Source organism: Lolium rigidum, chromosome 5, assembly GCF_022539505.1.
Source record: "Lolium rigidum isolate FL_2022 chromosome 5, APGP_CSIRO_Lrig_0.1, whole genome shotgun sequence".
NCBI lineage: Eukaryota > Viridiplantae > Streptophyta > Magnoliopsida > Poales > Poaceae > Lolium > Lolium rigidum.
This window is the reverse complement of record NC_061512.1, coordinates 95,359,530-95,384,725: the sequence shown is the minus strand read 5'-3', so window position 1 is coordinate 95,384,725 and position 25,196 is coordinate 95,359,530. Positions and strand designations below refer to the sequence as shown.

General features: G+C 42.5%; 1 protein-coding gene and 1 pseudogene across 1 annotated transcript; one reads left to right on the top strand and one right to left on the bottom strand.

Annotated features, from left to right (window-relative positions):
- The window catches only part of LOC124656187, a 42,675-nt pseudogene that overhangs the window by 6,335 nt on the left and 11,144 nt on the right, over nucleotides 1-25,196 (bottom strand).
- LOC124652999 lies at nucleotides 20,483-23,293 on the top strand. The gene is made up of 3 exons (XM_047192048.1): nucleotides 20,483-20,614; nucleotides 21,871-22,176; nucleotides 22,263-23,293. The coding sequence occupies exons 2-3, from the start codon at nucleotides 21,871-21,873 to the stop codon at nucleotides 23,013-23,015; spliced, it is 1,059 nt and encodes a 352-aa protein (XP_047048004.1). The 5' UTR covers nucleotides 20,483-20,614; the 3' UTR covers nucleotides 23,016-23,293.

Here is a 25,196-nt window from a genome sequence, read left to right as displayed (position 1 = left end):
TGTTTTTATTAGATCGGGTTATAGCTAGCTAGTATAGTTTAGGGTTATGTGTTTTAATTAAGTAGGGTTGATTAGCTAGGGTTAGTTACATATATATGGTTTAGGGTTAATGCATGGCACATTTAATTTAATTAGAGGACCGCGAGAGGCACCCCGGGCCTGCTCGATGCACAATTAAGTGTCGTTGGCCTATACATAGGGTTTAATTAGGGTTTAGGGTTAGCTAGGGTTTAGGGTTAGGGTTAGGGTTAGGGTCTAGGCCGGGTTTAGGGTTTAGTGTTTACGGTGTTTAGGTTGAGGGATTAGGGATTATATATTTACGGTTTTAGGGTTGTTTAAGGTTTAGGGATCATCGATCGAGTGCGCACACACATTATTAGAGGCACCCGCGCCTTTACGCATAAATTGCATGCATATATATGTGTGTTTTTTGGCCACCAACGATATATAGATGATCGAGAGAGAGAGATTGAAATCCCCAAGAATATGTTCAAATATACATTAAAACATATGCACGAATGCATGGTAGGACATGCATGCACACTAATTATATATATATATTATGAGGCAACTTAATCAAATGTGTTTTCATTCGAGAGAACTTGTCAAAATTAGAGTTAATTAATTTATCACGATAATTATATAATTAATTAATGAATCTCAGGGATATGTTATACAACATGATCGATATAGGCCATGTATATATTAATTGGTGTTAATCTAAGGTTTGCTAGCTAGCTGCTATATATAGAGCATGTTTTTATTAGATCGGGTTATAGCTAGTATACTTTAGGGTTATGTGTTTTCATTAAGTAGGGTTGATTAGCTATGGTTAGTTACATATATATGGTTTAGGGTTAATGCATGGCACATTTAATTTAATTAGAGGACCGCGAGGCACCCCTGGCCTGCTTGATGCACAATTAAGTGTCGTTGGCCTATATATAGGGTTTAATTAGGGTTTAGGGTTAGGGTTAGGGTTTAGGGTATAGGGTTTAGTGTTTAGGGTGTTTAGGGTTTAGGGATTAGGGATTAAGGTTTCAGGGTTGTATAAGGTTTAGGGATCATCGATCGAGTGCGCACACACATTATTAGAGGCACCCGCGCCTTTGCGCATAAAGTGCATGCGTATAGTTTAGGGTTATTTGTTTTAATTAAGTAGGGTTTGATCAGCTAGGGTTAGTTACATATATATGGTTTAGGGTTAATGCATGGCACATTACATATAGTTTAAATCTCAAGAATGTTTATACATGATAGGCCATACGTGCAAAGGAATTTTTTCCCTGTGAACTTGTCAAAATTCAAGTTTATCAGTGCCAATGGAAACTAGTCCAAAAAATTACATAGAGGACCAAAAGTACTAGACAATAACTAATAGAACCTGCAACTTTACAAAAAGGACCCCAAAACATATAGAAGAAAATCAATCGAGTCCTTCTCGACCGCACATCGAGATCTACTGCTCCGCATCCTTTCCAGCAACTCCGTCGCGGGGACGCACCACTTGGGACGGTGTCGCGGTGGTCGCCAGGACGAAGGAGAAGAAGGGCCTCGGCAACGGCATATTGGCTGCGAGAAGGGCCGCCGAAAGGCCAAGATGTGCACGGGCAAGACGGATGACGCCGTCGTATGCCCGAGCTTGTGAACTTTAGCAGACTTGACTTCCCCATTGGCCGGATCTGAAGCACGCGACCAAAGCAAGCCTCACCGTTAGCGCCATCACATTGATGGCACCGGATCGGGGTTTGGCGGCAAGATCCGCCAGATTCACCACAGGCCGGATCCGAAGCCGATGACGAGATCCCCGACTCCATTGCGCCATTCTGCTCATGGGAAACACTCGGATCTAAGCTTACAACAACACTAACTCCCTCGGATCCAAATTAGCTGACTCAACTTTGCTTATCTAAATATGGATGTATCCACACATGTTTTTACTCTAGATACATACACGTCTAAGGAAAGTTGAATCAATTAATTTAGTTCGGAGGGTGTACAATATACGAGAGAGAAGTCGGCCTCGTCTCCGCCGGCGAGGCCGCCGGAGAGAAGGGGAGAGGAGCCGGGGAGTGGGAAAGACTCGAGGGAGAAAGAGAAGAGGAAGAAATGAGAGCTCCCCAGGGAAGAACATTATTTTTGTCGTTACGCTCGTAGCTTGAAACTGAAAATTTCGGCGCGCGCCAAATCATCCCGCCGCATCCATTCGAAAATCCCGTGACCGGTTTTACCCTTTTAACCCTGGTCCGGAAGCTACAACCCACCGACCATGGAGGGCTCATTCGGTAACAATGAAATATCTTGCCTAGATCCCGAACCCTCCCCACAGGCCCACACCCACCCACCAACCATTCGCCCCATTAGCTCAAAAATACTCTCACACGCCAAAGCTCTGACTCTCTACAGTACTAGATCCGCTTCGCCGCCGGCATACTCCTCCACAGCGTAGCCTTGATCGTGTTGGCTGTCCACCCACCTGATCCGCTCCCCGCCGCCCTCGTCACCGACGGATCCGCTTCACCGCCGACCTCGCCACCGACGGATCTGCTTCACCGCCGACTTCGCCACCGACGGATCCGCTTCCCCGCCGACCTCGCCACCGACTACCTCGGCGCAGCGGCTGTATCAACTTCACCGAATCCCTTGCCAGCCAACCGGATCCGCTTCACTAACGCCCGCTTCTCTGAAACAGGGTCGATTCATCGTCTCCGCGTTCGCCGCCGCTGGAATGCAAGTTGCCGCCCCGTCCACCCCGCCGCAGCTTGGTTAGTACGCCTGGCCCGTTAGATCGCGGTGTTTCTTTAGCCATGTTTTGTGTAGTTATTTGCGGATCTCATATGCCGTTAACTTTCTTGATGTGTTGCTTCGCATGAAGTTTGTTTAAATATTGTACAGTACAAAAGCATTATCCGGTCGCTACCATCCTGTTCATTCTACTGACACCTGTGTGCATCCACATATTTATAGCCTTATACCCATTCATTTGTTGCCAACTGTTTTTGTACTGCATGCTATTGTCGCACTGCTTTTATAGTCATGCTATGGGCATTTCCAATCTGCTTGTTCTTATACCACGTCATTAGCTCACCGCTATCTGCTAGCTGTTTTCTCGTGTCTGCTATTCTCACACTGCTTTTATAATCATGCTATGTGCATTTCCAATCTGCTTTCTATTATACCTCGTCTTTAGCTTATATAGTTATTGCTGCGTGCATGTCTGGTCTTTGTATTATCATAGACTGACTTGTCAATGTTATTTTTCCTGGGGATTGATCATGCGAACCACTTATTAGAACATCCAACATTAACTGCGTGGACGCTAGGGAAGGTTGGAATCTGAGTTCTTGGTTGGTAATTTTGGCAGTTTACTTCCATTATTATCTATAACCTATATGCATTGTTCCTTATGCAAGAGATTAACACTTGGAACCTCGCCATAGAATTGCCATTCATGCTTTACTATGTTTCGCCTATTTGATATGCTTGTCTTGGAGAAACTGCGAAGGTGATTTGAACTCGACATTTGGTCATTCTTAATGCCAGTTTACTTTATGTGGAAAACCTTGGCATTACCCTACTCTAAATCTGAATGTCTGAAATTCGTATCTCATGCAAAGCAACATGTAGTTGGTTTTAATCTGATATCTGGTAAATATTGGCTTATTCATTTGGCAGCTCAAGTTTTTTGTTATTTGAAACCAGGTGACTTGGTCTTAAATGTGATATCTAAACACAGATTAAGGACAATGGAGCAGGAGGATTAGCATTTCACTTGATGGCTGAACCTAAAATGACGGGCATGTTGACCACGACTAGTGCACGCAAGAGAAGGACTGCGGCGAGCCGGTATGTGCTTAGTACATGCATCTTATCTTATCTTGTGCTTATTTCGCTACATGTCTGTTATCCGATCTCTACATTGCGTAATACATGTTTGAATAGTTAATTGTTGTAACTATGTTTGCAATGTTACCGAATGCAGATTTTAATGAAGCGGTCATCATTAGAAGATAGTCGCCAAAAGGATCTGTAGCGACCCTGTGCAACATTATGATGTAAGTTTGTGCTTAGTACAAGTTCCATACATTGTCTTATTTATGCAACTTGTTATTATCTTATATCTATATTGCATAATAAATGTTTGCATAGTTCATCGTTTAACTCTTTTTGCATTATTATCAGAATGCAGTTTTGATGAAGCAATCTTCATTAGAAGTGAGACCCACAAAAACTTCTGATGCATCTTCTCATAGCCGTCAACCTAGACCATTGCTTTCATCAAACAATAAATATCTCAAGGCTGTACTTTATAAAAGACATGGTATTGCTGCTTTAAGATCTGGTAGCTGATATGTTGACAAAGAGTACACAAGATTCAATCAAGGCGATTGCCAAATGTCAACGTGTTATTGATGATGCTAATAGAAGTCCTCAATGATTCTATGTAATTTTTTTATTTGGGCACATGAATTGCCTTGTAATTTTCCTACTTTTTTATTTGTGTATGTAATTGTGTGTATCATTGATATCGGATTTTAGGCTCATGAAATTTAATGCATGTTGACTAGTCAAACAAGTAGGGCACTACAACAGATTGGGCCGGCCCACTTACGATAGTGTGGGACCCACTTTCATTTTGGGCCGGCCCACTTCTTTAGTAGGTCGGCCCGGTTACACGATAGTGGGATCCACATGCTTATTGGGCCGGCCCACTATCTTGTTGGGCCAGCCCATTTGGTATATGGTGGTCCCACATGGTAAATGGGCCGGCCCTTTAACAGGAAGGTGGGACCCACATGTGCTTTTGGCCCGACCCACTATCTTGTTGGGCCGGCCCACTTGCTATATGGTGGACCCCACATACTAAATGGGCCAGCCCTTTAACAGGAAGGTGGGACCCACATGGGTTTTTGGCCCGGCCCACTATCTTGTTGGGTCGGCCCACTTGCTATATGGTGGACCCCACATACTAAATGGGCACGGCCTTTTAACGAGAAGGTGGGACCCACTCGTGCTTTTGGCCCGACCCACTATCTTGTTGGGCCGGCCCACTTGCTATATGGTGGACCCCACACACCAAATGGGCCGGCCCTTTAACGAGAAAGTGGGACCCACTCGTGTTTTTGGCCCGGCCCACTATCTTGTTGGGCCGGCCCACTTGCTATTTGGTGGACCCCACATACTAAATGGGCCGACCCTTTAACCGGAAAGTGGGACCCACTCGTGTTTTTGGGCCGGCCCACTTGCTACACGGTGGACCCCACACACTAAATGGGCCGGCCCTTTAACGGGAAAGTGGGACCCACCGTGTTTCGGCCCGGCCCACTTGCTTCTTGGGCCGGCCCGCAGGGCTGTAAGGTGGACCCCACATGTTAAATGGGCCGGCCCATTTATGTTTTGACCAGTAAGCCTTAGAGGTTAGGCCCGGCCCACGTAACTAATGGGCCAGCCCAGCTATATAGTTGACCGGTCAAACTATGTCAGCTGGCCCGGCCCGCTTAAGACGTGGCAGGCCTCGTGTGGGCCTACCATCTACCACGGGGTTTCAGTCGGTTAACGCCGTTAACTGCCAGTTAACGGCGTCTGCCACGTGTCAGTTTGCATGACGTCGGCAGTCAACGGGCTCCCGAAACACTTGCGCAACGGTCCGATTTTCCGTGGAGGAAGGGCGCCCAAGCGCGACGGACCGAAAAAACGTCGTTGGACTTTGCCTGACGCAGTTTCCACAACAGAACCCATATCATCGGGTTAGGCCCATGGGCGACGAAAAATACCCCTTAGCGGACGATTTTGAGACGTTGTCTATCAGAACTTTTCTTGTAGTGAGGTGTTCTTATGTTTGATGAGTGAAGCATAAGATTTAACTAGTGAGCAATTCTAGGGTTTTAATCATATTCACCTAATGGCAATTGGTTAGACTCTCAATTATGGCCTGGTTTATATTATGATCACCATAGTGATACATAAACTAGGGTTGAGGTATAGTACTAGATTATAGAGATGGAATGACACCATATTGCAAGTGCTAGGGTTGAATCTCCCTAACCATGATAAGGTGATGGCTTACTTAACATTTTATGATCTCCTCTAGTTACTAAGATATTGAGAATTGGTTTTATCTTCTACCAACTAACTTCTATTATTATCCCCAATTTATTATTAAGGTAACTATATTGATTGTAGTTCTTTTTATAGTTAACTTTGGTCATATGGATGGGTGGTTTCTCACCATATAAAGTTTAGAGTTTGCCTCTAAAGGTTTTCTATTGTTCTTTATTTGGGGAATAAGTGGAATGTAGATATGGTAGGATTCTACTTATGATCACCAAGTGATTCACAAGTTAAGGTTGGGATATAAGCTTAGGGTTGCTTATTAATTACCTCTCTATAATTTCATGTGGTGAATGATATCTACTTATCCTATTAGGTTTTAACTTACCCTCACATACATCAAGAGCATGATCATGCATTAAGCATGATCAACTTGTTCTTAATATTTCTACCTCAAGTTCCTAGGGTTTATGATCATCATTCAATTTATAATGATCGAGGTTTGGCTTCCTAAGGTATTTCTAATTTAATGGTTTTCACTTCCATGATCAAGTGTTGTCTTGATCAACTAGGGTATAATATCTCTCTTATAGTTTCTTGGGTGGACATGGCTATGGTTGTCTCAATAGATTATATCCCAGGAGAATACCTGAGATATTCTGTTAGGGTTCTACTTAAACAATGTTGATATTATCTTCTGGATATATGGATAGTTTCCTCCCTCACATTCAAGTGTTGGCTTAACTTTCTTGAGTGTAACACCTTAGCTTGAGCTCCCTCATAAATGAATAGTTATTCTAAGGTTTCTCTCAAAGATAATGATTTGAATTCATGGATTTATATCCAAGGTTTAACTCAAAGTTTGTTATTACTTCTCTAGTAAATAATGTAGGACTCTCATCCCTCTAGGTTTGGTGTAATATTAATTTAGAATAGAGAAGGATTATATTCCTTAGTTGGATCTCCTTGTCTTGTTTCCAAGATTAAAGTAGAATGGATATCATAGATTTATGATAAGGACATGGATTAGTTTAAGACATGAAAAAGATAAGTGAAGAATAGTTTTCTCCAATTAATGTTACTTGATTTCCAATTAAATAGATGTTCATAGGTTATGGCAAGGAACATCATGTTGTGATCTTTAATAAGATCAAGTAGTTGATTCTTGATTAATAAGTTCTTGTGTTGATTTTTTAATTCCATTTGATCTAACCCCTTAGATCAAATCATCTTTTCCCAAAACATGGTTTTAACAGAGTCATATTGAGGTTTATAGCACTTGGCTTGATGATCTACTTCAATTCCATCAAGGTCAAGTGAAACTTCAGTTACTGTGACTGTTTTACTTTAAAGCGCGAAAATTCCCCAGATTTTCTATGCATGAATGCAATGCACACAACTATTTCCTCTATTTTTGTAACCCCAATACCTGGGATATTACAGAATGCTACAGAGCTCCCACTCACTTTCTTGTAAATATAGGCCTCTCCATGACACTGTATAAGTCTTTGATCACCTTATCAAAGCGTCGGTTCCAACTTCTCGATGCTTGCTTCAGTCCATAAATTGAACGCTGAAGTTTGCATACTTTGTCAGCATTTTTAGGATCGACAAAACCTTTGGGTTGTACCATATACAACTCTTCCTCAATGTCTCCATTAAGGAACGCCGTTTTGACATCCATCCGCCAAATCTCATAATCGAAAAATGCAGCTATTGCTAACAAAATCCTCACAGATTTTAGCTTCGCTACGGGTGAGAAAGTCTCATCGTAGTCAACTCCTTGAATTTGTCGGAAACCCTTTGCGACAAGTCGAGCTTTATAGACGAGTAATATTACCATCGACATCTGTTTTTCTTTTCAAGATCCATTTATTCTCGACGGCCTTGCGGCTATCGGGTAAGTCTACCAAAGTCCATACTTTGTTATCATACATGGATCCCATTTCGGATTTCATGGCTTCTTGCCATTTGTTGGAATCCGGGCTCATCATCGCTTCTTCATACGTCGCAGGGTCTTCATCATTGTTGTCCACAATCATGACATTTAGACAAGGATCGTACCAATCAGGAGTGGCACGTTCCCTTGTCGATCTGCGAGGTTCAGTAGCTATCTCGTTCGAAGTTTCATGATCATTATCATTAGCTTCCTCTGTTGCCGGTGTAGGCGGTACAGGAACAACTTCCGGTACTGCGCTACTCTGATCAACGAGTGAAGATTCATCAATCTCATCGAGTTCTACTTTTCTTCCAGTCACTTCTTTAGTGAGAAATTCTTTCTCAAGAAAGGTTCCGTTCTTAGCAACAAAGATTTTGCCTTCGGATCTGTGATAGAAAGTGTACCCTATAGTTTCCTTAGGGTATCCTATGAAGACGCATTTCTCCGCTTTGGGTTCTAGCTTGTCCGGTTGTAACTTTTTTACATAGGCTTCGCAACCCCAAACTTTAAGGAACGACAGACTTAGGTTTCTTATTAAACCATAATTCATACGGTGTCGTTTCAACGGATTTTGATGGTGCTCTATTTAAAGTGAATGCGGCTGTCTCTAATGCATAACTCCAAAATGATAACGGCAAATCAGTAAGAGATATTATAGAACGAACCATATCTAAGAGAATTCGATTACGACGTTCGGATACACCGTTTCGTTGAGGTGTTCCCGGCGGTGTCAATTGTGAAAGTATTCCGCATTTCTTTAAATGCATGCCAAACTCATAACTCAGATATTCACCTCCACGATCAGATCGTAGAAATTTAATCTTCTTGTTACGTTGATTTTCTACTTCACTTTGGAATTCCTTAAACTTCTCGAAAGTTTCGGATTTATGTTTCATGAAATAGATATACCCATATCTACTCGGATCATCCGTGAAGGTTAGAACATAACGATAACCACCGCGCGATGCTACACTCATTGGTCCGCACACATCGGTATGTATGATTTCCAACAAGTCAGTAGCTCGCTCCATAATACCAGAGAATGGAGTCTTAGTCATTTTCCCATTAGACATGCTTCGCATCTATCAAGTGACTCAAAGTCAAGTGATTCAAGTAATCCATCGGTATGGAGTTTTTTCATGCGTTTCACTCCAATATGACCAAGACGACAGTGCCACATATAAGTAGAATTATCATTCAATTTAATTCGCTTAGCATCAATGTTATGTATATGTGTATCACTACTATCGAGATCTAACAGAAATAAGCCATTCTTTTCAGGTGCTCGACCATAAAAGATATTATTCATAAAAATAGAACAACCATTATTCTCAGACTTGAATGAATAACCGTCTTGCATTAAACAAGATCCAGATATAATGTTCATGCTCAACGCGGGTACAAAATAACAATTATTGAGGCTTAAAACTAATCCCGAAGGTAGATGTAGAGGAAGTGTGCCGACATCGATCACATCGACTTTGGATCCATTTCCAACGCGCATCGTCACTTCATCTTTCAGTAGTCTTCGTTTATTATTTAGTTCCTGTTTCGAGTTACAAATATGAGCAACCGAACCAGTATCAAATACCCAGGTACTAGTACGAGAACCAGTAAGATAAACATCTATAACATGTATATCGGATATACTTTCTTTCTTCTTCTTGACAAGGCCGCTCTTCGGATCCGCCAAATACTTGGAGCAATTACGCTTCCGGTGTCCCTTCTCCTTGCGGTAATAGCACTCGGCATCGGGCTTAGGGCCGGTCTTAGGTTTGACGGGAGGCGTGGCAGCTTTCTTGCCACCCTTCTTGAATTTTCCCTTAGACTTGCCCTGTTTCTTGAAAGCGGTGGTCTTGTTGACCATCAACACTTGGTGCTCTTTCTTGATCTCAATCTCGGCAGATTTCAGCATGGCGAAGAGTTCGGGTAACTCTTTGTTCATGTTACGCATATTGTAGTTCATCACAAAGTTCTTGTAACTAGGTGGCGATGATTGAAGGACACGATTAATCCCCAGTCTGTTAGGAATCACTATTCCCAGATCACTGAGTTTCTTCGCATGCCCGGTCATGGCGAGCATGTGCTCACTAACGGAGCTGCCTTCTTCCATCATACAGCTGAAGAAGTGTTTTGATGCTTCATAGCATTCCACGGCCGCATGAGTTTCAAAGATAGCTTTCAGCTCATTGACCAACTCATGAGGATCGTGGTGCTCAAAACGTTTTTGAAGATCGGCTTCCGAGCTCGCACGGGATGGCACACTGAACTTGAGAGTACCGAGTTTTCCGAGTCTCGTAAACATTCTTTACTTCATCGGTTTCGGTTTCTGCAGGAGGGTCACCTAGCGGTGCATCAAGCACATATTGCAGATTTCCGCCGGCGAGGAAGATCCTCACATGACGGAACCAGTCGGTGAAGTTGCTACCGTTGCTCTTAAGCTTTTCTTTCTCTAGGAACTGGTTAAAATTGATTGAGGACGCCATATCTACAACATATATTTGCAATAGTTTAGACTAATGTTTATGACAAATTGAGTTCAAATTTTAATTCAACAAAATTAAAAATCTAGGTGAACTCCCACTCAAAACAATATCCCTCGCATTTTCTTAGTGATCACACGAACCAAATCCACTACGTCAAGCCCGATCATCACGAGACGAGATGTAACTTCAATGGCGAACACTCAAAGTGTTCATCATATCAATCATATGATTCATGCTCTACCTTTCGGTATCACGTGTTCCGAGACCATGTCTGTACATGCTAGGCTCGTCAAGGCCACCTTAGTATCCGCATGTGCAAAACTGGCTTGCACCCGTTGTATGCACTTGTTGATTCTATCACACCCGATCATCACGAGATGCTTCGAAACGACAAGTCTTGGCAACGGTGCTACTAAGGATGAACACTTTATTATCTTGATATTTTAGTGAGAGGGATCATCTTATAATGCTACCGTCGCGATCTAAGCAAAATAAGATGCATAAAAGGATTAACATCACATGCAGTTCATATGTGATATGATATGGCCCCTTTGTCTTTGCGCCTTTGATCTTCATCTCCAAAGCACGGACATGATCTCCATCATCAACGGGCATGATCTCCATCATCGTCGGCGTAGCGTCAAGGTCAATGGCGCCGTCTTCATGATTGTTCCCCATGTAGCAACTGTTACAACTTCTTTGAAATACTACTCAACATGAAATTTAAAGACAACCATAAGGCTCCTGCCGGTTGCCACAATACAATAATGATCATCTCATACATATTCATCATCACATTATGGCCATATCACATCACCAAACCCTGCAAAAACAAGTTAGACGTCTCTAATTTGGTTTGCATATTTTACGTGGTTTAGGGTTTTCGAGTAAGATCTAATCTACCTACGAACATGAACCACAACGGTGATACTAGTGTTGTCAATATAAGAGTAAATTGAATCTTCACTATAGTAGGAGAGACAGACACCCGCAAAGCCACTTATGCAATACAAGTCGCATGTCGAGCGTGGAGCAAATCTCATGAACGCGGTCATGTAAAGTTAGCCCGGGCCGCTTCATCCCACTATGCCACAACGATGCAAAGTACTCAAACTAAAGACAACATAAGCATCAACGCCCACAAAACCATTGTGTTCTACTCGTGCAACCATCTATGCATAGACACGGCTGCGATACCACTCTGTAGGGATACGTTGCATAGAAAACAAAAAATTTCCTACCGCGAGAACGCAAACCAAGCCAAGATGCAATCTAGAAGATGGGAGCAACGAGGAGATGATCGAGACTCACCCTTGAAGATTTCCAAAGCCTACAAGATGAGGCTCTTGTTGCTGCGGTAGACGATCACTTGCCGCTTGCAAAGCGCGTAGAAGATCTTGATCACGGTGCCACGATCGGGCAGCACCTCCGTACTCGGTCACACGTTCGGTGTTGATGAAGACGACGTCCTTCTCCCCGTTCCAGCGGGCAGCGGAAGTAGTAGCTCCTCCTTGACTCCGGCAGCACGACGGCGTGGTGGCGGTGGCGATGGAGAACTCCGGCGGAGCTTCGCTAAGCGTGCGGGAGAGGTGGAGGAGAGAGGGGCGGCTAGGGTTTGGGAGAGGGGGTGGCCGGCCTCAAGGGGTGCGGCCAGCTTGGTGGCTTGTGGTGGCCGGCCCCCTCCCCTATGCCCCTCATTATATAGGTGGAACCCCAAGTGTTGGACTACAAGTTTTCGAATAAGACCCCAACACAAGAACCTTCCATGTAGTAGGGAAACCTACCCAAGGTGGGACTCCCACCCAAGTGGGATTCCCACCCTTCCATGAAGGGGGGTGGCCCCCTCTAGGGTTGGCCGGCCATGGGGAGGTGGAGTCCCTCCAGCACTCCTCCTTCCTTAGTGATTTCTTCCGGACTTTTCTAGAACCTTCTAGAACCTTCCATAAATGCACCGGATCATTTCCAAACTTGGAATATGACTTCCTATATATGAATCTTATTCTCCGGACCATTCCGGAACTCCTCGTGATGTCCGGGATCTCATCCGAGACTTCGAACAATACTTCGAACTCCATTCCATATTCAAGTTCTACTATTACAACATCAAACCTTAAGTGTGTCACCCTACGGTTCGTGAACTATGTGGACATGGGTGAGAACTCTCTCCGACCAATAACCAATAGCGGGATCTGGAGATCCATAATGGCTCCCACACATTCAACGATGACTTAGTGATCGAATGAACCATTCACATACAATACCAATTCCCTTTGTCACGCGATATTTTACTTGTCCGAGGTTTGATCATCGGTATCACTCTATACCTTGTTCAACCTCGTCTCCCGACAAGTACTCTTTACTCGTACCGTGGTATGTGGTCTCTTATGAACTTATTCATATGCTTGCAAGACATTAGACGACATTCCACCGAGAGGGCCCGAGTATATCTATCCGTCATCGGGATGGACAAATCCCACTTGTTGATCCATATGCCTCAACTCATACTTTCCGGATACTTAATCCCACCTTTATAACCACCCATTTACGCGGTGGCGTTTGATGTAATCAAAGTACCTTTCCGGTATAAGTGATTTACATGATCTCATGGTCGAAAGGACTAGGTAACTATGTATTGAAAGCTTATAGCAAATAACTTAATGACGTGATCTTATGCTACGCTTAATTGGGTGTGTCCATTACATCATTCATATAATGATATAACCTTGTTATTAATAACATCCAATGTTCATGATTATGAAACTAATCATCTATTAATCAACAAGCTAGTTAAGAGGCTTACTAGGGACTCTTTGTTGTTTACATATCACACATGTATCAATGTTTCGGTTAATACAATTATAGCATGGTATATAAACATTTATCATAAACATAAAGATATATAATAACCACTTTTATTATTGCCTCTTGGGCATATCTCCAACACTAACAACAATGGCTCTCCCCCTCTCCCACCCGGCGTCTCCCCTGGCGACTCCATGGCGATTCTAGGCGATCGACTGCCATGGATCTCCGAGCGCGCCTGGACTTTACTCTGGGCATCCATCTGGCTGGCCAGGTTCGATCTAATCTCTCCTCCCCCATCCACTCCCTCTCCCCTGATCATGGTTTCCACCTCGTCGTCTCCTTTGGTCGATCTATGTTCCGCCTAGATGAATCTCAAGTTGCTATTGCTCTGGAAGCATGTACGGGCGGCATTGATCATTACCTCCGTGTTCTCTCTCTTCGTGATCGAGTTTTCAGATTCACCGTTTGCTCTAAGGCTGTTGGTTTCATTATTAACAATCTCAGATTTTTCTCCTGTCAACATTTTAAGTGTTTTTTCCATCTCTGGAGCTCGGGAGGTCCCAACTGGAAATTTGAACATCGTCGTTGGATCCATGAATCTGACGCTGAATGGATTTTCGTTCCTCAAAAGAATCGTCTCCTTACTGGAGCCAACGCTGTGCCGATCTCTGTTCGTCGCCAGTTCGTCCCTGTCTCTCGTTCACCTGTTGCTTTGCCTGATCCACTTTTCCCGCATCTCCCATCACCATCCCGCCCACCCGTTTTTTCAAATTCCCCGGCCCGATCCATGACCCATGTCAGCCCTACACCTTCACCACCCCAGCCCACTCAACTCAACCAAGACCCAACCCATGTCAGCCCTATACCGTCAACACCTCAGCCCACCCAACCGCACCAAAACCCACCCCTAACAAACCCTACCCCAGTAAACCTTGAGACTTCTCCACCTAATCCGCTCCCTATCTTCTCACGCTGCCTTGCGCCTGGGCATATCTCGGCTGATTGTCTCTCTGAGATAAGATGTCGATCTTGCTACCATTATGGGCATATCAAAAAGCATTGCTTCAACCGGAGGTTTAAACAACCAATCTATCGTATCATATCTAAACCTTCCTATACCCATGCCTCAAATTTCGCGCATGCTGTTTCCAAAGCTCCTCAGCCCATAAACCCTGACACCATCTCTGCAAACCCTTGCCTCTGTCCTGTTTCCATCAACCTTTCACCCAACGCCGACGATATGGCTACCTACCCCTGCGATCCCTACCCTCATCTCCCCCTCGGCACCAACATCATCCCGCCATGCATCCACCGCCTTCGCCGTAGCCACCATATCTTCGGTGGAGGTCAACTGATGATCTGCGACGATTGGGCTATCGCTGCCATTGAGCCTCCTGTCGAGCCCGAGCAATTCCAAGGAGCTGTGGACATCATTGTGGAGTTTCTGCATGATCAGGGCTTTACGATCCGATCTACCTCTCGATCTGGTATGGGCACGGCTCTTCTCCAGTTTCCCAACTCACTGTCCATGGAATTAGGCTGTCAGCCGTAGTCCTTTCTTTATTGGAGATTCTATACTCCGTCTTATCCCACACAATAGAGGACTGAACTACAGAGATTGCACTTTTACTCATGATGTGTGGATTATGATGATGAACTTCCCTCTTGAAGCGTGGATGGTGGAAAAAATTCGTGAATCTGTTAGCTCCTTTGGTCGTTTCCTAGTCTGGCACCGTGATAATTCAAATAAGGCACGCATCATTGTGAAGATTAGGGTTACCAACCTCCTGGATATTCCCATCAGTCATGTACTAGTGGAAAATACTAATGATGCAGGACATGGGCAATCATGGACATCAGTTATTTATATCTTGGATGCTAGATTGATTGGTGGTCTGGGACCAGATGAAGATCCTATTGATGATGGTGCTAACCCTCATCCCCTACCCAATATTCCATTTGGGGGTATCTGGGATGATCAAGATCTAGAAGAGAACCCAGATGATCATCAGGATCAAATGGATATTAATGGTAATGACGCTGATCATGTGCCCCATGCTGCTCCAGCTGCGGATACTGAACCCATGGTTCATACGCCGACTATACATGGGCATGGCCCGGCGTCCTCTGCACAACACTTTGCAGCTTCCCTGGCCACGAACACCCTTAACCCTATGATTGAAGCGGTTGATAGTTATGCATCTATGAACAAACTGATGGTTGATATGCTCCAACATGCGCTGACTGTGATTAATAATATCAACACCAGTTGTATCTCTGCCGCACGTGTCTCCACATTGGATGTGATTGATGTTGCCTCTGCTTCCCGTAAGTGTTTGCTCACCATCTATGTCACTGAACCTGCTCCTACTCCAATCTCCACGGTTCAGATTACTGAAATTACTGAAGAGCCTACAATGCATGATCTGCAAGAGAATAACCAGGCCTACCAATCCCCTATTCAAGATTTTTATGATGATCATGATGCATCTGATGAAGCTATGGATAATCTGGACCTGAATCAATCACCAGTTTCAGTGGTTCAGGATGATCACATCTCTGCCAAACGTAAAACTGCTGAGCCTAAAGATGTGACTGAAGTTCGTCGCAGCACGCGTATTGCGACTAAGAAAGCAGGTTACAAAACCAAGGAAGCAAAGGAAAAGGCAGAAATGTGCAATTCAGTGAAAGTCATTGAAGTTAAGCAGAATGATCTGATGAGCAAAAAGGCAAAAGGGAAAAATAAACAACAGCGCCCATCTTCCTCCTCGACTCATCAGGCTTTTATCATAGATGAATCGGCTCCTCCACCACACGAACTTCCGATTGAAACTATTCAAGCTATTGCTATCAATCAATGCAAGGTACCTCCTAGTGAGGTGACTGAAGAACGGCTCAACTCCACCAGTGGCTAATGGAGTTCATGCATCCACCCCTTCAGCCTGGCCCGCTTACTGGCCACTTTTTATTTATTTTTTATCCATCGCTCACCACCCTCCACCTTTTTCTTTTCTCCAAGTCATTTGTAATAATCAGGATTCGGTGTTATGGGCATGAACTTACTCAATCTTGGAGTACCCACAATACCTCTCTTCGATACTCTGGTTTTATCGATTATATCTTTACATGTGATATGATTCTTATGAGATCTCCTCCCCTGTCCTTCATGTCATATATTCTACCTGTTTTTCTGCCTATGTCTCCAATATCTCACCTGCCTGTTTTTCATATGATCAATTACATTGATCATATCATAATAATCCAATTTGCAAAGTATCCCAATGAATAGAAACTGGAACTTATTGGATTGGAATTTGAGGGGTATCAATTCGCAAGCTAGATGGGATGACATTAGACAACGATCAGAGGAAAGTAATTGTGCTATTATGTGCTTCCAAGAAACCAAAAGGGAACATTTTGATCTCTCCTATATCAAGAATTTCTGCCACAGAAAATTCAATTCTTTTGCATACGTACCTTCTATTGGCAACTCGGGGGGTATCATCACTATTTGGAATGGCAGTCTTTTCACTGAGTGCAGTCATAAGTCAATCAAGTTTTCAACTCACTATTGATTTTAAATGTAACATCTCCAATACTTTATGGACTGTTACTAATATTTATGGGCCAGCTCATGAAGAACACCGACAGGATTTTATTCATTGGCTTAACAATTTTGATTCATCGGCCATGAAATTTTGGATGATCCTTGGGGATTTTAATCTTATTCGTGATCCACAAGATAGAAGCAGACCAGGTGGGAACTCAAATAATATGTTGGCATTCAATAGTGCTATTCTTGCACATGACTTGGTAGACATTCCTATCAAAGGACGTGCATACACATGGAGTAATATGCAATCTCAGCCTTTGTTAGAAAAATTGGATTGGATTTTCACTTCACCTGATTGGACTTTGGAATTCCCCAATACCATGGCTTTCCCTTTGGCACACATTGGATCGGATCATATTCCTATTCACATCCAAATTGGATCGCACATTCCAAAATCCCAAATTTTCAGATTTGAGAACTACTGGTATGATTTTGATGGCTTTATGGATATAATGTCTTCAGCTTGGAACAATGCACCATACAAGAATGATGCTACATTATCACTTAATTCGAAATTCAAATGCCTTCGATCGGCTCTGAAGAAATGGAGTAGGAATATTTCTCAGCTCAATAATACCATTTGTAAATGCAATTACACACTTGCTATGATTGATGGTATTGAGAACCAGAGAAGCCTCACTACTTTGGAACATAACTTCAGATCTATTCTCAAAGTGCATACTGCAAAACTGATGGAAGCTAAGAGAATATATTGGAAAAATAGAGAGAAAATCAGATGGATAAATCTGGGTGATGAGAACACAAAATTTTTCCATGCCATAGCCACCCAAAGCTATCGGAAAAACTACATTACTTCTCTGAAAACTGATGACAACTCTTTTGTTACCAATCATGATCATAAAGCGGCTATTATATGGAACTCATATAAGGACAGACTGGGGATTTCTAATGAAGTAACCATGCCTTTCAATCTCAATGAACTAGTACACAGGCATAATCTGGACCACCTTGACAGCCCATTCTCCAGTGAGGAGATTATGGATGTAATTAAAGAGATGCCATGCGACGAGCACCGAGGCCGGATGGTTTCAATGGTTTCTTTATGAAAAAATGTTGGGACACTATTAAGCAGGATTTCATTAAATTGGCTCATGATTTTTATCATGGACTTATCAATCTTGACAGTATCAATTCGGCATATATCACCCTTATCCCAAAGGTGAATGATCCTGAGAATATGAATGACTTCCGGCCGATATCACTGGTTAGTTTACCAATCAAATTTCTTACCAAGCTCTTGGCCAACAGATTACAGAAAGAAATCATCCCTATGCTCCATCAGAACCAATATGGTTTCATAAAAGGCAAGTCTATTCATGATTGTTTGGCTTGGACCTATGAATATCTTCATATATGCCATCTATCAAAGAAACCAATCATTATTCCGAAAATAGACTTCGAGAAAGCCTTTGATAAAGTTGAGTATAGTGCTATCATTGCTATGTGTTCTGCGCTTGGTTTTGGAACCAAATTCATCTCTTGGATCAAACACATTCTCTACTCTGCTTCCACGTCTGTTTTACTCAATGGCGTCCCAGGGAAAAAATCAAATGCAAACGTGGTGTTAGGCAAGGGGATCCACTCTCACCGCTCCTATTCGTTTCCACAGCGGAAATCTTGCAATATGTCATCAATGATGCTTGGCAAAGGGGCGAGATTGCCCTTCCTATTGATAATGACTTTGGACATAAGTTTCCTATTATTCAGTACGCTGATGATACGCTTCTCATCATGCCATCTTGTGCTAATCAATTGGCAAAATTGAAGGATATTCTCACTTTATTTAGTGACGCTACAGGACTGAAAGTGAATTTTAATAAAACATCACTGGTGCCTATCAATATCACACAAGAGGAAGCACAATGTCTAGCTTCATCTTTTGGCTGCAAAGTGGAATGCCTTCCATTCACTTATTTAGGCCTCCCCCTAGGCACTACTAAACCTTCTGTTGATGATCTAATGCCCTTTGTCTCAAGATTGGATAAAAGGTTGTCAGGTATCTCTTCCTTGCTATCATATATAGGCAGGTTGACATTACTCAACACCACTTTGAGTGCTATTCCTATGTATGCTATGTGCACAATCAAGATCCCAGTGACTATTTTTGTTCATTTTGAGAAGAGTGGAAGACAATTCTTATGGGCAAATAAGGATGATTTCAAACAAGGAAAATGCCTAGCAAGCTGGGACATGATATGTAAGCCAAAGGATCAAGGGGGCCTGGGTGTTCTTAACTTAAGAACCCAAAACAAAGCCCTACTCATGAAGAATCTTTATAAGTTTTATAACCACCAAGACATTCCATGGGTAAACCTTATTTGGCAAGCTTATTATCACAACAATATTACCCCCACTTATGCAACAGGAAAGGTTCATTCTGGTGGAAAGACTGTCTCGCTATGGTGGATGACTTCAGAGACTTGACTACATGTTCTGTACATAAAGGAGACTCAATATCTCTGTGGTTTGATAAATGGGATAATAACAGTAAGAAAGAAACCCAATACCCACGAATTCTATCATTTGCTAAGAATGACAGAATAAATGTGTATGAGGCTACTGGATCTGAGGATTTATATGATTTCTTTCATTTACCACTCTCTATTGAAGCTCATCAAGAATTCAGGAGCTTACAGTTGGATCTAAATGGACTATCCAGTTCAGATCTTCATGATGTATGGCATTTTAGAGGAAGTGAAGCTTTTTTCTCCACAAAGAAAGTTTACAGGGCACTTATTGGTAACCATGAAGTGGCCAAGCCAATACTTGATATATGGAAAACATGCAATATTCCGAGACAGAATTTTTTTGCATGGTTGCTCATGAACAACAGACTGAATACTAAGGATCTCATGTGCAGAAAGAATTTCTTTGTGCAATTCAATGACTGTGTTTTATGTGATACTTGTCCAGAGGAAACCCTTATGCACCTTTTCTTTGAATGCTCTTTCGAGTCAAAGTTTTTGGTGGGCACTTGGTATTGAGTGGAATACTGATTTTCAGCTCATACATATGATTTACGATGCATGCCGAGAGATACAATATGAGCTTCATCATGGAAATAATTATCTCGGGATGTTGGGCTATTTGGGATCAGAGAAATGGTTTAATATTCAGAGACATTGCTCCATCATTCACTTCATGCTTTTCTTTTTTTAAAGCCATATGTGCTTCTAATCTTCATAGGGCTAGACCCAGTTTGAAGGAAGGCATGACTTCCTGGATTGATACCTTGTAATTGTTAGACTTGTGATCCTCATATCGCCTGTACATTTATTCATCCATTATAATATAAAAATCGACAAGCAGTAGGGTTTTTGCCCTACTGTACCGTGTCAAAAAAAAGGTGTAGTATCACTAGATATTTTCCCGTATCACTAGATATGTTCTAAGTTCATTGGAGTTGCTAGTTAGAGCTGGAGCAGCTGGCCAAACGGCACGGTTCCAATAAGCTGCTCCGCAGAATCCACGGGAGAGCTGGAGCCTCTTCGCGTGCAGCTGGGCCGTGACTCCGTAGTCCGTACCAACTCCGAGAGCCCAGTATAGCCCGCTCCTCACGATCTAGCGCCGCCGGCGCCGCCGCCTTCCACCGTCCCCGCCGCTGCCCAGGCCTTCATCCACTCTGGTCAACCCGCCGCTACTAAGCCCAGCCCCTCCATCCGCCGCCCGCCTGCAACTCCTCCTCACGGTGAACAGAAGGTATCCCAATTCCAACCACGCTCCTAATTCTCTAGTACTAGTACCAGAAGAAGATCTTCCCCTTCGAATGGCTTCGATTTAAAATGAACGCGCATAGTTGCAGCATAAAGTTACTACCATCTTCAGTCTACTCGATATCTAGTACCCATGTCACCATCGGTAAGGATGTAAACAAAACCAAAGGTTTACTGGTTCGTGTATCTAATGAAGGCTACGCACTAAGTTAGAGTCAATTAAAAGGGACCGGGGAGTATAACCTAGTAAACGAACTCGAGCTACTCAGCTAGTAACATCAACTGATTTGCTTTTCCTGTTTTTTCGTTTCATATGTAGGGTTTTACTTTCTTGTAGGGGAAAAAAGAGAGCTTTATATCATGTTAGAAACAGACTTAAAGTCATTAGAAATGATAGCCATTAGACAGTGAGGGGTAGGAGAAATCAGAAATAAGTTCCATGTATATGTAGGGTTTTACTTGCTTGCAGACTTGCAGTATATTTGGCCTGCGAAAATGCATGAGAGTGGGTTGCCTGAAGTTTCCCTTTGTTGACAGAGATACCAGGTTTTGGTATCAGATCATGAACTTGTTTTTATTCCTACTCGATCTGAACTTGAAAATGAAACCTTCAAACTGTCGTTTGCAGTTGCTGACTTTTACTTTTTTTATTCAGACCACCCCTGTAATTCTCTAGTACCAGAAGAAGAGACCTTCTCTTTGAATGGTTTCTATTTGAAATGAATGCGCATAGCTGCTGCATAAAGTTACCATCTATTACTCATGTTTACCATAGGTAAGGATGTAACCAAACCCAAGATATACTGGTTCGTGTATCTAAATGAAGGCTAGCCTAGTAAACGAAGTCGGGCTACTAAGCTAGTAACATCAACCTAGTTGCTTTTTCTGTGCTTCATTTCATTTGTAGGGTTTTACTTTTTTTAAGTAAAAGAGAGCTTTATATCATATCAGAAACAGAGTTACGGTCACTGGCAATCAGATTTTGGTATCAGATCATGAACTTGAAAACAAAACCCTGGAAGTGTCGTTTGCAGTTGCTGACGTTTACTTTGATTCCAACTGTGCAACTGCGCACAGATTTGAAACGTGGCCTAGCTAGACCTACCCATCTCCTGAAATCTTCTTGTTTATGGTTTGGACGATAATGGGAGTAAACCTGATATGTGTCTGCAGTAGTATATATAGCTAGACATCACTTTCCTTAAGAGGAATATTAGTAGCTAATCCATGTTGTTACTGCAGATGCCAGAAGCTGAGTGGAACGATGAGCACACTACACTTATCTGCGAACTCTTTGTTGAGCAAGTTCGGGCTGGAAATCGACCAAATACTCATATCAATAACACTGGTTACAGCCTAGTTGCACAGAAGTTTGAACAAAGAACACAGTTACTTTATACGAAGACACAACTTAAGAATAAATGGGATAAACTCAAGAGAGATTACATCAACTGGAAGGAATTGCTTGCAAGGGGCGCAGGTTTGGGTTGGAACAACGGAAAAGGAACAATTGCGGCTGACAAGGATTGGTGGAAGAATACATGTACAGTACGTATTACTTGTACTTAGTCACTTGTTTCTTATGAACTATGTTATCAGACGCGAGTCATTTTTTTTCCTTCTTTCCTTCTCAGGAGTTGCCAGGTGCAAAAAAGTTCCGCAGAGCTGGAATAAAAAATGAGAATCATTTGAAAGTTATGTTTGAAGATATTATCAGTAGTGTTGTGGATCATTCTTCACCAGCAGCAGACAGTGTGCCATCTGCTCCTGACAGCACCTTGAATGTTGAGAATCTTGATAGATCCGATAATAATGTGGAAAGTTTCTCAGAAGATAACCATGTCAGTCAACTAGACCATAATGATGTCACTCAGCTCGGCAATAATGATGCCATTCAGCAAAACCATGACCCTCCCTCAATTAGGAGCGATGTGGAAGAGAGTCATGGCACTCAACTAGACCGTCATGGTGACACTCAGCTCGGCAATAATGGTGTCATTCCGCTAAACCATGATCCCCCCTCAATTAGGAACAAAAGAAGACCTATTCATGTTAATACCATGGAGAATAAGATAGGGGAAAGTAAGAGAAACAAGACGGAAACAGCTTTGCTCATGCAAGCTCAGTTGAAGCGTATAGTGGAGTTGGTTGAGGAAGCACAGTCCATTTTTGATAAGTTTTCTTCCCAAGCTGACTCTCCAAGATCTGACATTCAAGATGTTATGACATTGGTTCGTGAATGTGGAGCACGGAGTGGAAGTGATGAATATTTCATTGCGACTGAACTGTTTGTCAATCTAGAGCAGAGGCAAATGTTCTGTACTATGGAAACAGCCGAAGAGCGTCTTGAATGGCTTAGAAGAAAGTACAATGCTAAGTACGGCTAAATGATCCTAGGATTTATTTTCTGTTATATCAAGCGTTTGTTGTCTTCAGCGTTCAAAACTTGTCATCTTCTAGATGCCAACAACTTAACAATTATGTATTAGAACCTGACAACTCTTATCTGTCCACCTGTGGTTGTAAATCCTCATTTCTGTATGTGCAAATGTCCTTTGGTGTTAAATATGCCATACCTTCAGACCGTGTGGCAAATGTAGTCAGCAGTGTCAAACCAATGATACACAATAAGCTATGTTGTACCTTCAAGACAATGGTTTTCTAATACTTCGTCAAGATTAATTATGGTACTTCAGATTGTGTTTACTACCCTGATGACCAAGACGAAGATCCTGATTAGGACATCCATTGTTCTGTGCTATTAGGAGGTTAATGGAGTTATAATTTTTGTTAGTTAAAATTGGAGTATGTAAATCAGACGAAAATGGATGTTATATTCAGAGTTGCCTTTTATTCTTAAACATTTGGGCGAGTGCAGCCTTTTAGAGCTTGGGCTACATGTTGCCCTTTATTTAGAAATTTTTGAGAACTTGATTTAAAAGTTACTAAAAATATGAAAAAAAAAAACTGGATGTAGTCATATCTTACAACCATGCAAAAACCCAATACCGAACAATTTAAATTCTAGGCTACATAAAGATGACAAATGTGTGGGTGTCAGTGTATAGTGTATAGTGAACAGTGCATATTTCAAAACTAAAAAAGTTGTCAAGTTTTTTTGTATCCAGAATAATGTGAAAACTGATAGTTATAGTGCTCTCCTTTTCAAAAAAAAAACTGGAAAACGTTATTTCTATGTATCAAAAAATACTCAAAAATATACAGTTACAATGGGGTGTTGCTTTACACCGACCTGGTCGTCACCAGATGAGTTGCCGCACACCAAAGACCTTATGTGTGGGCTTGGCCCACGTTCTTTATTAGCGTTGGGCTTTGGTTCAGGCCTTACAGTAGATCTTTTTCTTTGAAAGGTCCAGCAATTGCTGGCTTTCGGTTATATTGCAGGGGAAACTTACAAGGACTATTCGAGCACAAAATTATATGCAGGGCCGGTCCATGCATATTCAGGGCCCTGGGGCAAGACAATAAAAAAGGGCCCTTCTCAACAAAAGAAACACTTCACAATGCAATATGTTTCAAAGGAACCCAGTACATAACATATATTGATGGTCTTTAAACTACAAAATTCGCACCACAGATTATATAATTGTAACATTCCATAGAACTACATAATGACATCAAGAATATAATATAGCTCTACAAATGATCGATCTTCTAAGTGCCACAAAGAGACCATCATTTCATCAACTAACCTGCAAAACAAATGATCTTGTCATAACTGATTTCTACTTGCAACTTAAATCATTTTCTATCCTCTTCAATCTGCCATGTTCTTCACTAGAATAAAAATCATCCAAAGGTTCCTTCATAAGACATAAGACATAGTAAAGCAACTTTTTCCATTTCAAAAAAGTAAAGCAACTTTAGCACTTGTTTATTATGGAGTAACGAATACTATGATGATCAGGTTTTGGAGAACTTTTCTAATCAATCTGCAATGCTCTTCAGTATGTGGGCATGTGGATGAGTTTGAATTATCAATGGCGATTCCTTGATCTGCAGCCTGTAAAACTCAGCACGAAGAAGATCGCTGGCTCATTCCGGTCCCCTATTCTTCTCCAAATTTGGCCACTGCTGTGTTCACGCTCAGATCCAATGGGACCTTGAATAACAAGAACGGGCCTAAGAAGAGAAGAAGGAGAATGAGAAATCAGAGCTAGGAAGCTGAACCACGGGAGAGAGACTCAGCCTTGATGTGGTCCTGTTCTTGAGGATGGAAAGAGAGGCAGAGATTGGGGAACGAAGTACAAATAGCACCGTTTTCTTCATTGATGGATAGTTGGATCGATTCGGCAACCTAGGAATTGGAAAGGGCTGGGCAGGATTTGAGGCGGCGGTGCTATTCTGATTGGAGAATTAGGAGGGAGCGGGGAGGAGGAGTCAACCACGCGACTACAGAGGAGAAAAGTAGACAAGATGGGCGATTTTTTTAGGGGAATAACGATGGTTGCCTGGTGTGCTGGACTACTACTAGCTGGGCCGGGGCCCCTTCATCCCAAGGGCCCAGGGCGGTCGCCCCGTTGCCCCGCCTTATGGGCCGGCCCTGA